This window comes from Odocoileus virginianus, chromosome 18, assembly GCF_023699985.2.
Source record: "Odocoileus virginianus isolate 20LAN1187 ecotype Illinois chromosome 18, Ovbor_1.2, whole genome shotgun sequence".
NCBI lineage: Eukaryota > Metazoa > Chordata > Mammalia > Artiodactyla > Cervidae > Odocoileus > Odocoileus virginianus.
Window position 1 is genome coordinate 35,879,959 of NC_069691.1, and position 16,245 is coordinate 35,896,203.

A 16,245-nucleotide genomic window follows, 5' to 3' on the forward strand; every position below is an offset into this window, starting at 1 on the left:
CACAGATCCGCTCCACGCGAGCTGCCTCCGCCAGCCAAGTGCACCCCCAGCCGCGCCCCAACTTTGCCTTGTGTGGTCCCAAACTTTCCCTAGTGGGTTCACAGGAAAATAAAACTAAAGGACAGACGCCTTACTAAAGAACCGGGAGCTGGGATGGGGCTTGGCCGGCATCTCCCAGAATCGCTGGTGAAGGGGAGAGCCCCTCTTAGCGCCTCCCCGACAGCAGGCCCCCCACTACCCGGAGCCGGAAGCAGGGCGGTTTGGGTGGGAGAAGCAGGGGGAGCTCAGAAGCCGCACCCGGCAGCGGAGAGAGTTGGCTAACTCCTTTCGGGGCCTGGGGCGCCCACGTCCACCGCGAGGCCACCTGTGAGTCTGCCGCCAGATGCACACCATCAGGATCCAGGGACCCCGACCTCTGCAGCTTCCGAGCCCGGCCGCTGGTCTGGGTTTGGCCGCCCGCACTTACCGGGATCCGCCAGGAAGACGCGCACACGGCGGGGACCCGAGCGCGGCCCGCCGCTCCGGTCCTCCGCCTCCTCCGGCCCTCCGCCTCCTCGCTCCGAGGCCCGGGCTGCGGCTCGCGCTCGCCGCCGCTCTCGCCGTCCGGGGCTGGGCTCGGGAGGAGACTGAGCCGCCGCGAGCCCCGCGCGCCGCCTCTGGTGCTGCCCGGCCCCCCTCCGGCCCCTCCCTCTCGCCTCTGCGCGGGGAGCGTGGCCGCAGCGCGCTCGGCTCCCGCGCCCTCTGCTCCACGCCTCCTGGGCGCAGAGGCGACGCCGGCTGCCGTCTCTTAGGAGATTTCTCCGCAGTGGGGACAGGGGTCAGGATTTGCAGACGGGCGAGGACGAAGAGGAGAAATCATACAGGTCGGTGACGCGCCTGACTCCTTAGACCTGAAAGTATTGCCAACTTTGGGGTCATCTCTGCCAGGCCCCTTCTTTCCATTTATCTGCAGAAAGTGCCATCAGTCACATATTTCTTTAGGAGGCGATGTAATGTTTAATGATGATCAAGACGATCACTGAAAAGGCAGGGAGGCCTGCAGGGTTGTGTGTCCTGGCCCAGGGTTTTTGAAGTCTCGGCTTTGGCTGGTTGGGACCCTGAAGAATCATTAGTCTTGCAGGCTGACCTTTAATTTTGTGCCTGATGAAGCTGAGACCCAAGACTGTCATTTTGAGTCACAGACAGTGTTCATATGCTGGCCTCTGGACTTCGTGCCCAGAGCTTTTCCCTGCCCTGGCAGGAAAACAAGACTCCCTAGACCACAAGAAATTGAGTCAGGCTTGTTGGGGACTGGAGGCAAAATCTGGGCCGAAGAGTGGGCAAAGATGAGACAGGCCAGCTACTGGCGGAGGCCCCATTTACCTGACCCTTTGATAACCGCCAGAACTGCCAAGAGATACTCACTAGGAGAAACCTTTCATCAGAAGTTTTCCCGCTCTCCTTACCCTCCACCCTCTTCCTATTTTCCACTTAGGGTTTCTTCATGCTTTCCTGGGACTAGAGGAAACGTCGGTCGTGTCTGGAAAATGCACCACTTTTGACTTTGGGTAAAACTTTATACTCAGACCTCCCTGATAAGTCAAGAGAAGCCTTGAGAAACTTGAAATCTCTTTTTCTCCCACCAAAGTCAGGCATTGGAGATTATTATCTTGCTAAGGATTTAAGGTCTTATTCTGGAAGTCATTGTGTGAATTTTTAATATTTGCCTGTTATTTTGGAAGATTCCAGACAGTTACAAATAGGACAGTATAATGAACCTCCAATGGGGCCATCACCCTCCTTGAACAACAGTCAACTCACTGCCAGTCATATTTCATTTATACCCATTTTCTCCATGCCATCATTTTAAAGCAAATCCCAGATATTGTATCATTTTAATTGTAGATATTTACAGAAATCAAGGAAGCTATCAATCACTTCCAGATTATGTCAGGAAGACTAAGGAATCAATTGAAATAGGCTCCCCCTAGACAAGGATGGATCAATCTGAGCACCAAAAATTGATAATAATTGCAATTGTTTCAAATGTATCAAGTATGATTATATCTGTAAGTTCATAATGATCCTATAGTAACTCTATAGGTCACTGTTGATGGGTAAGAAGGAATGAACTCATTATTTTGAAATTGTTTTAGAAAAAAGAAAACAATCATGGATTTTGCCTTTTCCATACAAATTGGACTTCAGGGTAACCAATTGTGTGTGCTAAGTCCCTTCAGTCCAGTCTGACTCTTTGCAACCCTATGGACTGTAACCCACCAGGCTCCTCTGTCCATGGGATTCTCCAGGCAAGAATACTGGAGTGGATTGTCATGCCCTCCTCCAGGGGATCTTCCTGACCCCGGGATGGAACCCAAGCCCCCTGCGCTGGGAGCACAGAGTCTTAGCCACTGGACCACTGTGGAAGTTCCACATCATTGGAATTTTTTTACAGGAAGAAATGGCTCTAGGGTTATAGTAATAATAAACAACTTTACATTGTTTTTGACTTGACATTTAGTCTAAAGGAAAACAAAATTCTACTAACTTTTCTTAAGGGCAAAGTGAAAGAAAGAAAACTGAGTGAGCCAGGGAGTTGTGGGCAACAAAAGTAAAGATGAAGTATTTATATTTTACTTTGTCAGTTTAACCATCTCTTTTTTCCCTCTCTTCTAACACGATACTGTTTCTCCTACTTTCTATTATAATTTCTGGCTTTTCTGTTATCAATATCTATAGGCAATAGAACACAAATGAAGGATTCAATGTGCACAAAAGCATAGTTCCCAACCGTGACTGTTGTTAAACCTTAGAATCGATGGGTGGTAGTTTTAAAAGACTCCCGGCAATGACCTCCTATTTTCCCCCTTATTATGAGCTCCTTGAGGGCAAGAATCAGTATCATGTATTTTCCAGCATCAAGCACAGTGCTTGACATCCATTCAGCATATAGCTGTGGAATGAATTAATGAGTTGCAGCAAATGCAGTTCATTTAAGGAGAGTGGGCCAATCAGAAGGGTAAAGGCTATACAGCAGTAACAAGGAGCTCAGAAAATCACAGTGACTTAAGACAACAAAGGTCTCTGTTTCTCATTCACACTACCTGTGCTCTGTGAATTTCGCTGAGTCATCCTCATGCCTGTCTCCAAGTTGGTCACTATCTAGAACACTGCCAGTTGCTGTCACAAAGAAAAGATACATGGCAAATCTTGTACTTGCTTCAGTTTGGAAGTGATGCATTGAGGCTACTCTCACTTCACTAACTAAAGCAAAAAGCATGGCCATATCTATCTTCAAGGAAGCAAGAAAGTACAGTTGCACTATGTGATTGGGAGAAGAATGGTAAGATTTAGTGGCCAGCACTAATGACTGCCATGATGGAGCCAAAAAAAAAAAAGAGAGAGAGAGAGAACTAACATTTATTATGCACCTATCATGAACTAGAAGTTTTCACCTATCTCTTCTCAATCTCATGAGTTTTTGCACTCTTACTAGTCCCATTTTACAGATGAATAAACTGAGGCTTGGTGAGGCTAAGTAGCTTGCCGATATTAAGCAGCTCTCATTTGTACCCAATATTGGCTCCAAATTCCACATTCTTTCTGCTAATCCTCACTGTATATGACTGAAGTTTTTGGTCCCTGCCTAAGTAACAGTAAGCTGCCTTTTTCCTGTGGGGATTACATGCTTAGGTGATTCCAGCAGATTTTTTTTTTTTTTTTTTTACCACCAGCTGGTCTACAATCTAGCATAACTATCTATTTTCTAAGAGGATCCATTTTGCATAGTTAAAAGTCGAAATAAATATCAAAATAAAAGCCCAGTGTACTCTAAAAAATGTTCTTCTCAGGTCTCCAACCCTGAGACGACTTTGTTTTCCTTTGCCTTTGGCTCATTTTTTGGCCAATGGCTCTCCCCTTCCAGTTCAATGAGAACCATAAAAGCAGAAAAAAAATACCTGTGGGGTTAAGGGAGGCAGTACAGGCTTCTTTGCTTTTGACAGTGGTTTCTGCAATAGCACTTAAAGCAACACACCCAAATCATTGCTCTTTCTTCTTTCTCTTATTCCTCCTCTTCTTCTTCCATCTATTTAGGAAATGAGAAATGATGAATGCCTGTTATTTTTACATTAGGGACAGAAATATTTTCTAGGCTTAAATGATCAGGAAACACAAAAAGTGAATTTCTCTTTGCACTACCGTCTCAGCTCAGGGCTCCTGGGCACTGAGGTGGGTGTAATGTTGAGGCAGGGCTCAGAGGAGCGTGGGAGCACAGGCCATCTATCAGCTGCATCAAGCAACCTGCAGTCTAAAACTCTGGCTGTCTTCCTGACTCCTGCAGGGACCTTCTGAGTCACCTCCAGGGTGCTCGTCAGCCTCTCAGAGTCACATCAGCAAGGAAATAAGGATAAATAATACTGGTAAAAGGAGATACACTGGGGAAGAGGCCTCGATTCAGGACAGCCCGTCCAGAGGGCAAGCAAGGAGCACTTCTTTCTAAAAGCTCAAAAAGTTGTGCTCCTGCTGCTTTCCTCCTTAAAGTTCATTCTCTCTCACCTATCTCTGACTCAGAATTCCAATATAAAGTTCAAATATTGGAATAGAAGTGTGCCTTGAGCCAGTAGGAATATGCTACTGTATCCTTGGTTTTGAATACCGAGATAAAATATTTGTTTTAGTCACTTCTTACAAGTAGTATGAATGAGTCACTAGTCTTTTTCCCAGCTCAGGGGTCTCAAACTATTCTGTTCAGCAGCACCCAAACCCTCCATATGATGAATGCACGTGTGTGGTGGAGAGGAGTCCTAGTATCATGGGAACAGGCCTCCCCTGGTCTAGTACTAGGACTCAGTCCATAAATCTACCTGGTACTCATGCTCACCATCTCCCCAAATTAGCCTTTATTGCTAAAAATAGTGATCATTTCTCTATCATTCCACCTGACAGTCCTTTCTGCTTATTTCTCAGTTTGTTCAGGATGAAAATGGAAGACAGGTGACATATAATGAACTCCTTAAATAATCAAAAGATTAGGTTGGCCAAAAAATTCATCTGGTTTTCCGTAACATCCTATAGCAAAACCTGAATGAACTTTTTGGCCAACCCAATATTTCTACATGACTCATAACTCCTGCTTCCTGGTCCCTAGTGATGAATCATTTTCAAAGGTTTTGTTGTCTTATTTTTTTTTCCCCCCTGGTATTTATCACAATCTTTTGAGTTAGTAGGATTATTTTATTATTACAAGATTTTTCTGATTTGAATGTTAGCTGTTAAATTCCTATTGTGGAAGAAAAAGATTTCTTCCTCTTACAATATTCACCCCGGTCCCCAAAGCCCTCATCTCTACAGAACCCTGTCCCCAACCTTTCAATATAGCCATGTCGCCATTCTGAATAAATGAATATTCACATCCTTTAATGAGCACATTTTAAATTATGCAAACATAATCATCAGTTGGGTTGCAGAGTATACTAATTCACTTCAAACTCTCTAATAGAACTGTACACTGCCCCTCAGTACTTTTAGGTGGAGGGAATTTCAGTTGATCTGCCAGTTTCATGTTTTCCCTTCAGGAGACCTCAGTCCCGGAGCCCTGTGCCCTCCTGTTGCCACGAGAACCACCAGCTGCCCAGACCTGCTGCATGGGTATCATCCTGGGAATTCTCTTTGTGTTGAGAGCCCTGTTTCCTCAATCCTCTTTTCTTCTTTACTTTCCTGCTAACTGGAGCACAGCCTCCGGTGTCTTCTGTGGAGTCCTGCCCAAAGGCCACAGACACGGAGCCCAGAACCAAGGTCACCTCCGAAACTGACTGAGCCTCTTTGTAACCATTGCCAGAAGCCCCCATGATCATCACCAGCAGGCTTCTCGATCCCATTTGAGACAAAAATGCCCACCACACTGCTTACCCCATAGCACCTTAACCAATCACCTAAAGCCAGCCTTTCAGCAGGAATTGTCTTTGTCTTGAGGCTGCAAAAACTAACCCTTAAAAACCATCGACTTTCTCTGGTGGTCAACCTGCTATACTTGCAGCACCTACATTATCTGTGCTCTTTGTTCTTAATAAACCCACTCCTTTCTGCAATACTTTTGTGTCTGGAAATTCCTTTCCAACTCGCATTCTGACTGCCACATCTTCAGAAGGGGACATGGGAGAAATCTTGAATGCTTGTGTGTCTGAAATGTCTTTATCCTCCTCTTATGCTCTGTTCAAAGCCTGGCTTTGTGTAAATTCTTTTGTAAGAAATGATTGTCTCTTGGAATTTTTAAGGCACTTATTTCTTTCCTGTCTTTGATGTTTCATTGTTGCTGTAGAGAAGCCTGATTCAGATTCCTGGTCCTTTTTGATGGGATCTAGTTTCTTTTTTGCGAAGATTTTAGAGCCGTCCCATTTCTCACAGTATTATAAAGCTTCATGATGATGTTCCCTGGAGTGGATCTTTTTTCATTCTTTTTTTTTTTTTTTCTGCTTTAGAAACTCATATATGTCTGGGAAATTACTTTTGTGTATACTTAAAAAATAATTTTCTTCTCTTCATTATCTGTGCTTTTTTGGTATCTCTGATTTTGAAATTGCTTGCCTGATCCTCTAAGGAAGATGTTTTTTCCCTCCATTTTCCATCTCTTGAGAGATTGTTGGTATTATCATTTAACCCATCTAGTGTTAAAAAATTTCAGCTTATTTAATTTTTAATTTTTAAAAGTTCTGTTTTGGTCTTTGCACATTTCTTTTATGTATAGTTTCCTGTTTCTATTCCTTAGGTCAGTGAGCATCTCTTCTCTCTTTGAGGCACTGTATGCTTCATGAAGCCATGGGCTTTTTCTGCTTTGTTCGCTGCTTATGGTTCAACATCTAGAAAAAATGACTGCCCAGTGTAATAAGCATTCAGTAAGTATCTTTGAATTAATGAGAATATTTATTATGTTTATTGCAAGTTTTCTTCTTCTCCCTGAAGTTTCAGTTTCCTACAAGTTTCTTTTTGCTATTTGTTCTGGCTTATTTATCTTTTCACAGGCCTTTGTAAAATGTCTGGTCTGCTTGGTATCTATTAATAGCTGAGTAAGACACTAAAATGCTAATTCAAAGCTCAAGGGTTTTACTCCATGGTAATCAAGTGGGGACTTAGCCATTCCATTGCTGGAAGCACAAGGGTCAGGATCTCCATAATTTAACTTGGGCTGATCCACTTCTCCATAGAAGAGTTCTCAAGCTCCTGTCAGCTATTTATTCCCAGTGGCTGGTGTTATGAGAGCTGAGCAAGAAAAGAGGTTGGAGGAGTTTCATTTTTCAATTGATCGACTTTAAGGTAGCTCACACTTGACCATGGCTTTGCTCAATATCCCAGACAACCCTGGGTGAGTTTCTTCAATGGGTCAACCTCAGTCTTCTGCCAAGCGGGAAGGGTTGCCTCTTGGCTATACAGGATGGGGACAGGTCTTCAAAGATCTTATTACTTCTTTAAGACTTTCAATCAAACTTCCTATTTTTAGCCCCATCCTGTATCCCTGCTCAGTTGGTTTTCTGTTGCTGCTATAACAAACTAGCTTAAAATTAGTGTCTTTGAAAAACACATATTTATTACTTTACAGTTCTATAAGGTCAGAAGTCCAGTATGGTCTCACTGGACTGAAGTCAAGGTGTCAGCAAAGCCCCTGGTGTCAGCAAAGACCCTTTCTTGGAGGCTTGTGGGGAGAGTATGTTTCTGCTCATTCAGATGTTGGGGGATTTAATTCCATACAGTTGTAGGACTGAAGTCTCTGTTTTATGTGCTGGCTGTCAGCTGGGGTCACACACACAAAAATCTCTTTTTGCGGTTCATAATGAAGGCTAATAGATCACAGATGTTTTGTGTTTAATCGTTTAGTTTTATTTGGTCCACTTTGGTGCTACAAATCTGCTTAGAGAGGAGAGAGTCCTTTTCTCTCCTCCCTCACATTCCAGTTTATTCCTGCTGTGTTCAGTTGTTCAGACATGTCCAGCTCTTTGTGACCCCATGTAGCCCACCAGGCTCCTCTGTTAATGGAATTTTTCAGGCAAGAATGCTAGAGCAGGTTGCCATTTCCTACTCCAGGGGATCTTCCCAACCCAGGGATCAATCCTGGGATTCTCACATCTCCTGCATTGGCGGGAGGATTCTTTATCACTGAGCCACCAGGGAAGCCCCCAGTTTATTTACATGGTGCATTAGTTTCCTTGGGCTGCCAAAACAAATTGTCACAAACATTGTGGCTTAAAACAACACAAATGTATTCTCTCACAGTTCTGGAGGCTAGAAGTCTGAAATAAGGTGTTGGCAGGGCCATGCTCGCTCTGAAGTCTCCTTTCTTACTTCTCAGATTCTCTGGTGGATCCTGACAAACCCTGGCATTCCTTGGCTTGTAGCAGCACCACTTCATTCTCTACCTGTTTTCCCCATGACCTTCTTTGTGCCTCTTTCTGCATCTGCTCCTCTTCTTATAAAATCACCAGTCATTGGATTTAAGACCCATTCGAAATCCAGGATGACTTCCTCTTGGGTTCTTTACTTAATATTTGCAAAGACCAAATTTCCAAGGAAGATCACATTCCTAGGTGTCAGGAAGACTTGAATTTCGGGAAGCCTTTTTCAGCCTACTGTATGTGAAGAGAAGAGTCCAGGTCTGAGAAAATGAGAAGGTTTGCCTGCATTCTGACCACTCCAGCCTAGCCAATTCTATGTGAAATTGTGGTACCAAAGTGTATTATATTTTTCTCTGTTAACCTGTATCTTCAGTTTCTGTTGTTCCAAGCAAGAGATTAGATTTCTCATGCCTTGTCACTTATTTTAAGGGCGTATCATTGAGCTCAGAAACATTATCTATTACTTAAAAAAAAATTCTCCCTTCATTTTCCCAATATCATTATGTTTTTCAGAAATTCTTTTATCATTGGTAATTTGGGACAGAGCCATATCCTGGGTTCATGGTAGATGGAAGTGCCTCCACTGTGTGATTTTATTTTGTTGTTGATTTGGAAGCATTTGAGTGGGACAAGTGAGGAAGTTATATATAGTATTACCTTTATAGAAAGACTACTTTTTTCCCCAAAGAGCTACATAATATCTAGTGGGTAATTTATTAAACAATTTCCCTATTACCCTATTATTGATTTCCAATTATAAATAACACTGCAGTGGACAATATCATACTTGTAACTCAGTGTGGACACTCTTGTTTACCTTGAAGTATGTTTCTTGTTACTGGGAACTCATGTGTGTGTTTTTCTTAGAAGTAGATTGAGGAGGTTAAGCCTTCTCTCCTGATGCTCTTCCACAGACGTCTTTACTTCATCCGATAACCAGTGGATATTCTATCTTGTAATTAATTCACTGGGTAAGCCAATGGGCTGCCAGTCCTGTCTTGACTAAAGTCTTTAGCAAAGTATTAGATTTTTAAATTCACGCACCTACGGTCAATTAACCTATGACAAAGGAAGCAAGAAGATACAACAGAGAAAAGATAGTTTCTTTAGTAAGTGGTGCTGGGAAAACTGGACAACTACGTGTAAAAGAATGAGATGTAAACATTCTCTGGCACCATATACAAAAATAAACTCAAAGTGGATTAAAGACCTAAATGTACAGCTGGACACTATAAAACTCCTAGAGGAAAACACAGGCAGAACACTTGGACATAAACTGCAGCAATATCTTTTTGGATCTGTCTCCTAGAGTAATGGCTTCCCAGGTGGTGCGGTGGTAAAGAATCTGCCTTCCAATGCAGGAGACATAAGTCATGGGTCCGATCCCTGGGTTGGGAAGATGCCCTGGAGGAGGGCATGGCAACCCACTGCAGTATTCTTGCTGGGAAAATTCCATGGACAGAGGCTCCTGGCGGGCTACAGTCTGCGGGGTTGCAAAGAGTCAGACATGACTGAGCCTGCACATGCTACCTGGAGTAATGGAAATAAAAACAAAAATAAACAAATGGGACCTAACTAAATTTAAAAGCTTTTACACAGCAAAGGAAATCATAAACAAAATGAAGAGACAGCCTACAAAATGGGAGAAAATATTTGCAAATGATGCAACTGACAAGGGATTAATTTTCAAAATGTACAAATAGTTCATGTAATTCAGTATCAGTAAAACCAAACAACCCATTAAAAAAAAATGGGCTGAAGCTCTAAATAGACATTTCTCCAAAGGAGACATAGAGATGGCAACAGGCACATAAAAAAGATGTCAACATCACTAATAATTAGAGAAATCCAGATCAAAACTACAATGAGGTATCACCTCACACTGGTCAGAATGCATGCATGCGTGCTTAGCTGCTTCAGTTGTGTCTGACTTTGTGTGATCTTATGGACTGGAGCCTGTCAGGCTCCTCTGAGAACAGCCATCATCAAAGAGTCTACAAATAATAAATGCTAGCGAGGGTGTGGTGAAAAAGGAACCCTCCTGCACTGTGGGTGAAAATATAAATTGGTGCAGTCACTATGGAGTACAGTATGGAGATTCCTTAAAAAATTAAAAATAGAGCTACCCTATGATACTGCAGTCCCACTTTGGGGCATGTGTATGGAGAAAACTGTAATTTGAAAAGATATGTGCACCCTAGCATTCACAGCAGCACTATTTATAATAGCCAGGACATGGAAGCAACCTAAATGTCCATTAACAGATGAATGGATAAAGGAGATGTGGTATATATATATAATGGAATATTTCTCAGCCATAAAAAAGAATGAGATAACACCATTTGCAGCCACATGGATGGACCTAGAGATTATCATACTAAGTAAAGTAAGTTATTATTTTGAAAAATCCAACTCTTTAAAAATCCTTAAAAATAATAGGCAGTTTTGGGCATGAATATTTAATAGAATTTCAAAAAAGAATACTATCAATATAGATACATAATTATAATCTATATTTGTAATTCTGCCTTGTTCAAAACATAGCTACTAAATGAAAACACTTCTTTTTGGAAAACATGTACCAAGACAATAACATTTCACGTTATTGATGAAGCTTCAATTGTTGTATGTAAACATACATGGAATAAGTTCCTTTAAATGAAAAATTCAATACTTTGAAGAGAGAAGTTTTTTTTAATATTGGGGAGCTGATATAAATTAAGACCTGAAATGCTATTAAAGTTTTTGTGATTGATGTCAGAGAACACATATTTCAGTGAAATATACTGACATAAAAACCTTACTGAATTTATACAGATGTGCCAGTGTAATGTTAATAGGTTTTTAACCACAATTTAAAAAAATTCTGGATATTTTAATTTGGCACTAAGCCACCCTATTCAATCATTTCTGGGTGATGCAATTAAAGCTATAAAGTAAATGTTTTCTTTATAATTGTATATTTACTTTTAGTCATCAAATAAACATTAGAGAGAGCATTTTGGAAGCGATAGAAAATGAAATAATGAAATTAGGGAAATATTTACATCTCAGTTGGCAGCTTATAGTGCTAGAGCTGAAAAGCAGTTTAGAAATTATGTCATTGTTACAAATTGTGAAATGAGGTAGTTAAATATTTGAGAAATGAAAAAAAATAATTTTGAAATGCATTAAAGAATTGAGGTTTTAAAAAACATCTTTACTGAGATGTAATGCATATACCATTAAATTTATTTTTAAAAACATACAATTCAATAGATTTTAGTGAAGGAATAATTATATTTAGTGAAGAAGAAATTTATTGACAGTGGACTGTGGTCTGAAACATCTGATGTTGTGGAAAAATAGGGAAGTGTTAATTCTACAACTTTGTTCCTTTTCAATATTGTTTTGGCTTCTGCATACCTTGCATTTCCATATGAATTGTAAGACCAGCTCCAGCTCCTCAATTTCTACAAGGAAACCTTCTGGGATTTTGATAGGGATTGTGTTTAATCTGTCGATCAATGTGGAGAGTACTGATATCTTAACGATATTAAGCCTTTGATCCATCAACATGTGAATTCTTTCCATTTATTTAGGTCTTCTTTCATTTCTTTCAACGTATCTTGTACCTTTTCAGAGTATATGTTTCATAACTCTTTTGTTATATTTAATCTCAATTATTCTTTTTAAAGCTATTATAAATGGAATTGTTTCTTAATTTCATTTTGGAATGGTTCATTGCTAATGTATAGAAATACAATTAATTTTTTATCTTATATCATCCTGCAACCTTGCTGGACTCATTTATTAGTTTTAATAGTTTTAGTGTATTCCTTAGGATATTCTATATGCAAGATCATGTTGTTTGCAGAAAGTTTACTTCCTCCTTTCCAATCAGAATGCCTTTTATTTTATTTTCTTTCCTAATTGCCCTGGTTAGAATCTTCAGTAGTATGTTGAATAGAATTGGCAAGAGCTGTCTTGTTCCTGATCTCAGGGGGAAAGTGTTCAGTCTTTCACCATTAAGATAATGCTAGCTGTGGGTTTTTCTTAGATGGTTTTATCAGATTTCTTTCACCATTAAATATAATGCTAGCTGTGGGTTTTTCTTGGATGGCTTTATCAGATTGAGAAGATTCCCTTTTAGCTTATTTTCTTAAAATCATGAAGTGTTGTTGGATTTCATCAACTGCCTTTTCTGCATCTATTAAGATGTTCATGAGGCTTTTGTTCTTTATTCTATTGACATGGTACATTATATTAATGATTTTCAAATGTTTGGAGATTTTATTTTATTAAATGATAATCTATCAGATATTTTCACTTTATAAGAAAGAAATGTGTCAATTACTAAAGCTGACATATTAATTTGACAAACTACCATAGTGACTGAACATGTACCAATGTATTATTCTTGACATCTGTCAACACAGTGTGATAAAGGTGTATCATGCTGTCAATAATGGAATAGCCCTGTAGAAAGCCCACCTACATTTCATGGACAATATTCACAAGTCTTGACTTGGTCATTTATCATATTGAATTAACCTCTTCAGCTGTACATTTAATAAGGATGCTTGTGTTTTACATTCAGGTTGTTGATAAAATAATAGAATAAGACAATGCCATAGACTGACATTTCCTGTGCTATTCTTCTAGAGACTGCTGTTTAAGTTTACATGAATCCATTAATCAATACTTTAATGTTCAGCCATTCTTCTAATAAGAAATCCACCCAACAATGCTATCATGCAGAGAATATTACTTCATTTTATCAAAAATACATGTTATGAGACTTACTCAAAATGAAGATATATATGGTTAATTACATTATACTGTGTTTGGTGAGGACAGGTACTTTGTTACTGTTCTCACAGTAAAAAAATTAAGAGAAGCTTCGCTTAAGTAGAGGTGGGAGGCCAGAGGGGACACTATCACGCCCTGCAACAGTAGCAGAGCCCAATAGGAAGAAGAAAGACTCCTTTCCTGGCAAGGACTCAGCATTGAAAAGCCACAGACTCTGTTTACTCTAAAACTTCTTTGCCTCTCTGTTAGAGCATTCTCTTTTCCTTGCTCTGCAGGGACTTGCATGTAGCTCACTACGGTTGCAGACCCCCAATTGCAATTCTCTGCCGATTCCAAATAAACCCATCTTTGCTACAGAAATATCTGGCAGTCTGTTTGTTTCAGTTTACCATCCTCAAACCCTTGAACAGTGCCTGACACACAGAAGGCTCTTCGTAAATGTTTGTTACATGAGTGAATGAATTAAATTCCCTGGTGTACTAACCTTTGTGTGTGTGCTTAGTCGCTCCATCATGTCTGACTCTTTGAGAACCCATGGATTGTAGCCCGCCAGGCTCCTCTGTCCAAGGAACTCTCCAGGCAAGAATACTGGAATGGGTTGCCATGCAAGAAGATCTCCTGAAGATCTCCAGGGGATCTTCCCAACCCAGGGATTGAACCCAGGTCTCCCACATTGCAGGCGGATTCTTTACCATCTGAGCAACCAGGGAAGCCCTTGCTAACCTATAAGAACCAAAAAAGGGAAAACAAATTGTTACCATGATAAGTTTTTGGTAAACTCATGTGTTCAAATGCATCTAAATTATCAGCTTGACAATTTTTTTCACAGTTAGGTCCAGGTATTATATGGTCTGAAGCTACAGCCAAAAATAAATAAATAAATAAATTTGTAAAATAAAAAAAATTAGGATAATTCAGACTAAAGAGCATTACTTAATTATATTTTTAAGATTAATTATCTGGGGAATTCATAGCAAAAAAAAAAATCATGAAATTTCAAAATTTTAAGGAACATATTGAAATCAAGCTGGACCCTGTGGATCCCCATACCCCATCACCCCGAGTACAAATCTTTTCTGTGTCCCCCATTTCTTGTTTGTAGGAAAAAGGTTTCATCCTCCTAGAACCTCCCTGAGTACCAAAGGATAGACTGAAATAGATGCTAATCAGGAGAATGAGGGAAGAGAGAAACAAAGGAGCAGCAATCAAGACATAATAGTGTAGCAATGGGACAGGGTCCCAGTTCCTCTTCAAAGAATATACATAATGACAGAACTTTGGGAATTCCCTGGAGGTTCAGCGGTCAGGACTCCAAGCTTACAGGTTTGATCCCTGGTTGCTCAGTGGTAAAGAATCTGCCTACAAGGCCAGAGACACAGGAGACCCAGGTTCAGTCCCTGGGTTGAGAAGATCCCCTGGAGGATGGCATGGAAACCCACTCCAGTATTCTTGCCTGGAGCATCCCATGAACAGAGGAGCTTGGCAGGCAACAGTTCATAGAGTCCCAAAGAGTTGGGCGTGAGTGAAGTGACTTGAGTGTGCACGCAGGTAGGGAACTAAGATCCTGCAGCTGTGCAGTGGGGCATATATATATGTGTGTGTGTATATATGTATATATGTGTGTGTGTGTGTGTGTGTGTGTGTGTATAAATTGTATGTTTATATATAGTTCTTTTGCAGGCCCCCCACCCAGGTGGAGGATAGTTACATCAGGCTGAACACAAGAGTCCTGGAACGCGGCCCTGTTATCTCACCAATCAGAAGAAAGTCTGTACACATTGGAAGATAAAGAAGACTCTGACCACCTTCCCAAAATGAATAATTGCAATTAACTTTCCCTTTTTCCCTTTAAAAATTTTCATGGTTGAGCAGAATCTTTGAAGCTGGTTCCTAGACATGAGTCTCCCTTCTCTCCAGGTTGCCAGCCTCCTTAATAAGGTAGCATTTCCTTTCCAACTGTCAGGGGAGTGTAATTTCCTCGGTTCTGTCTTGTCACAGCAAAGATTTGAAGCGGTGGACGTTAAAGTCCTCGGCGCATCACAGCTCCTGGACAGTCTGTGTTATGGTTCTCTGACAGATCAGTTTTATTTAGAAAATAAAGGAAAATACATCCTCAAGGTGTGGGGGCATGCCCACCCAAAAGACGTGGAGAGGAGACAGAGAGAGAGAGAGAGAGAGAAAGAGAGAGAGCACGCACAGGGGAGAGAGAGAGACCCCGGCCCTTTGGCTCCTCTTTTTATATGTTTTTCCCTCCCCCTGGGCCTGCCCTATGTAAATTGGGCTAGCTAGGAGTGCTGTTTGTTCTACCTGAGGTCCTCACTCTGGTCCTTGGACTTTCCTTTGTTCTATTTTCACGGGCTTTTCCTTTCCTTGTCTTTTAGCCACCACCGTTCTGGACTCCTGTTTCCTATTCTAACTACCTAACACCACCAACACTTGTCTCTTAAGTATTGGCTTTCCTGCAGCAGCAACTGAGCCCCAGTTCACTAACATAGGGGAATCTGCAAGGTGTAAAGACTGGGCTTACTGTGGAAAGGAAATGCAGATCAGGAGTAGGGGGCTTGACTTTAAGCCATTAACTAGGTGTGTGACCCTGACTAGGTCCCTCAATTCTATGCATCCTCAGTTTCCTCAACTGTCTGGACCAGAAAGACTCGGAGATTTTTTTCTGCTCTGAATTTTGATGCCTGTTTCTACATAGAATGGATTTGAAAATTCATTTTGGTAATTGTAAAAATCAGAGGTCAAAACAGATCCTCAAAGAGAAGATACAAGGGGAAAATGCTAATTTTACATGATGTCTTATATCTCGTTTGAGATTTTCCTTTATAAATAAAAAGAAACAGAAAAGGGAGTTAAAGTGTCTCTGTTACTGAACATGGGTTTGTGTTCTCAACACAGTGAGGCCAAACTCCTAAATGTCAGAGTCTGGAGTAGAAAATCATTTACTGCAGAGCCAAGCAAAGAGAACAGGCAACTCATGCTCAAAACCCCCAAACTCTCCGATAATTTTGGGGAGAAGTTTTAATAGGCAAAATTTGGGGTGAGGGCTGCAGGGCATGTGACTTTCTTATGCTTGGTTACTGGTGCT

At 41.0% G+C, this 16,245-nt stretch overlaps 2 protein-coding genes across 5 annotated transcripts in view; one reads left to right on the forward strand and one right to left on the reverse strand.

The window, feature by feature from the left end:
- The window catches only part of SLC24A2 (solute carrier family 24 member 2), a 279,623-nt gene extending 279,066 nt beyond the window's left edge, over positions 1-557 (reverse strand). For all 3 annotated transcript variants that reach the window (XM_070480576.1, XM_070480577.1, XM_020904070.2), the window contains exon 1: positions 467-557. The gene's annotated coding sequence lies outside the window, so the exon portion shown is untranslated. The remainder of the gene's footprint in view (positions 1-466) is intronic.
- LOC110144188 (uncharacterized) lies at positions 69-16,008 on the forward strand. Of its 2 annotated transcripts, none has more exons than XM_070480578.1 (3): positions 69-863; positions 1,475-1,547; positions 14,835-16,008. In XM_070480578.1, exons 1-3 carry the CDS (start codon positions 383-385, stop codon positions 14,941-14,943), a joined length of 663 nt encoding a protein of 220 aa, XP_070336679.1. In that variant the 5' UTR covers positions 69-382; the 3' UTR covers positions 14,944-16,008. The 2 variants fall into 2 exon arrangements, with proteins under 2 accessions (XP_070336679.1, XP_070336680.1); XM_070480579.1 differs by lacking the exon at positions 14,835-16,008 and adding an exon at positions 5,556-6,171.
- The last annotated feature ends 237 nt before the right edge of the window (positions 16,009-16,245 follow it).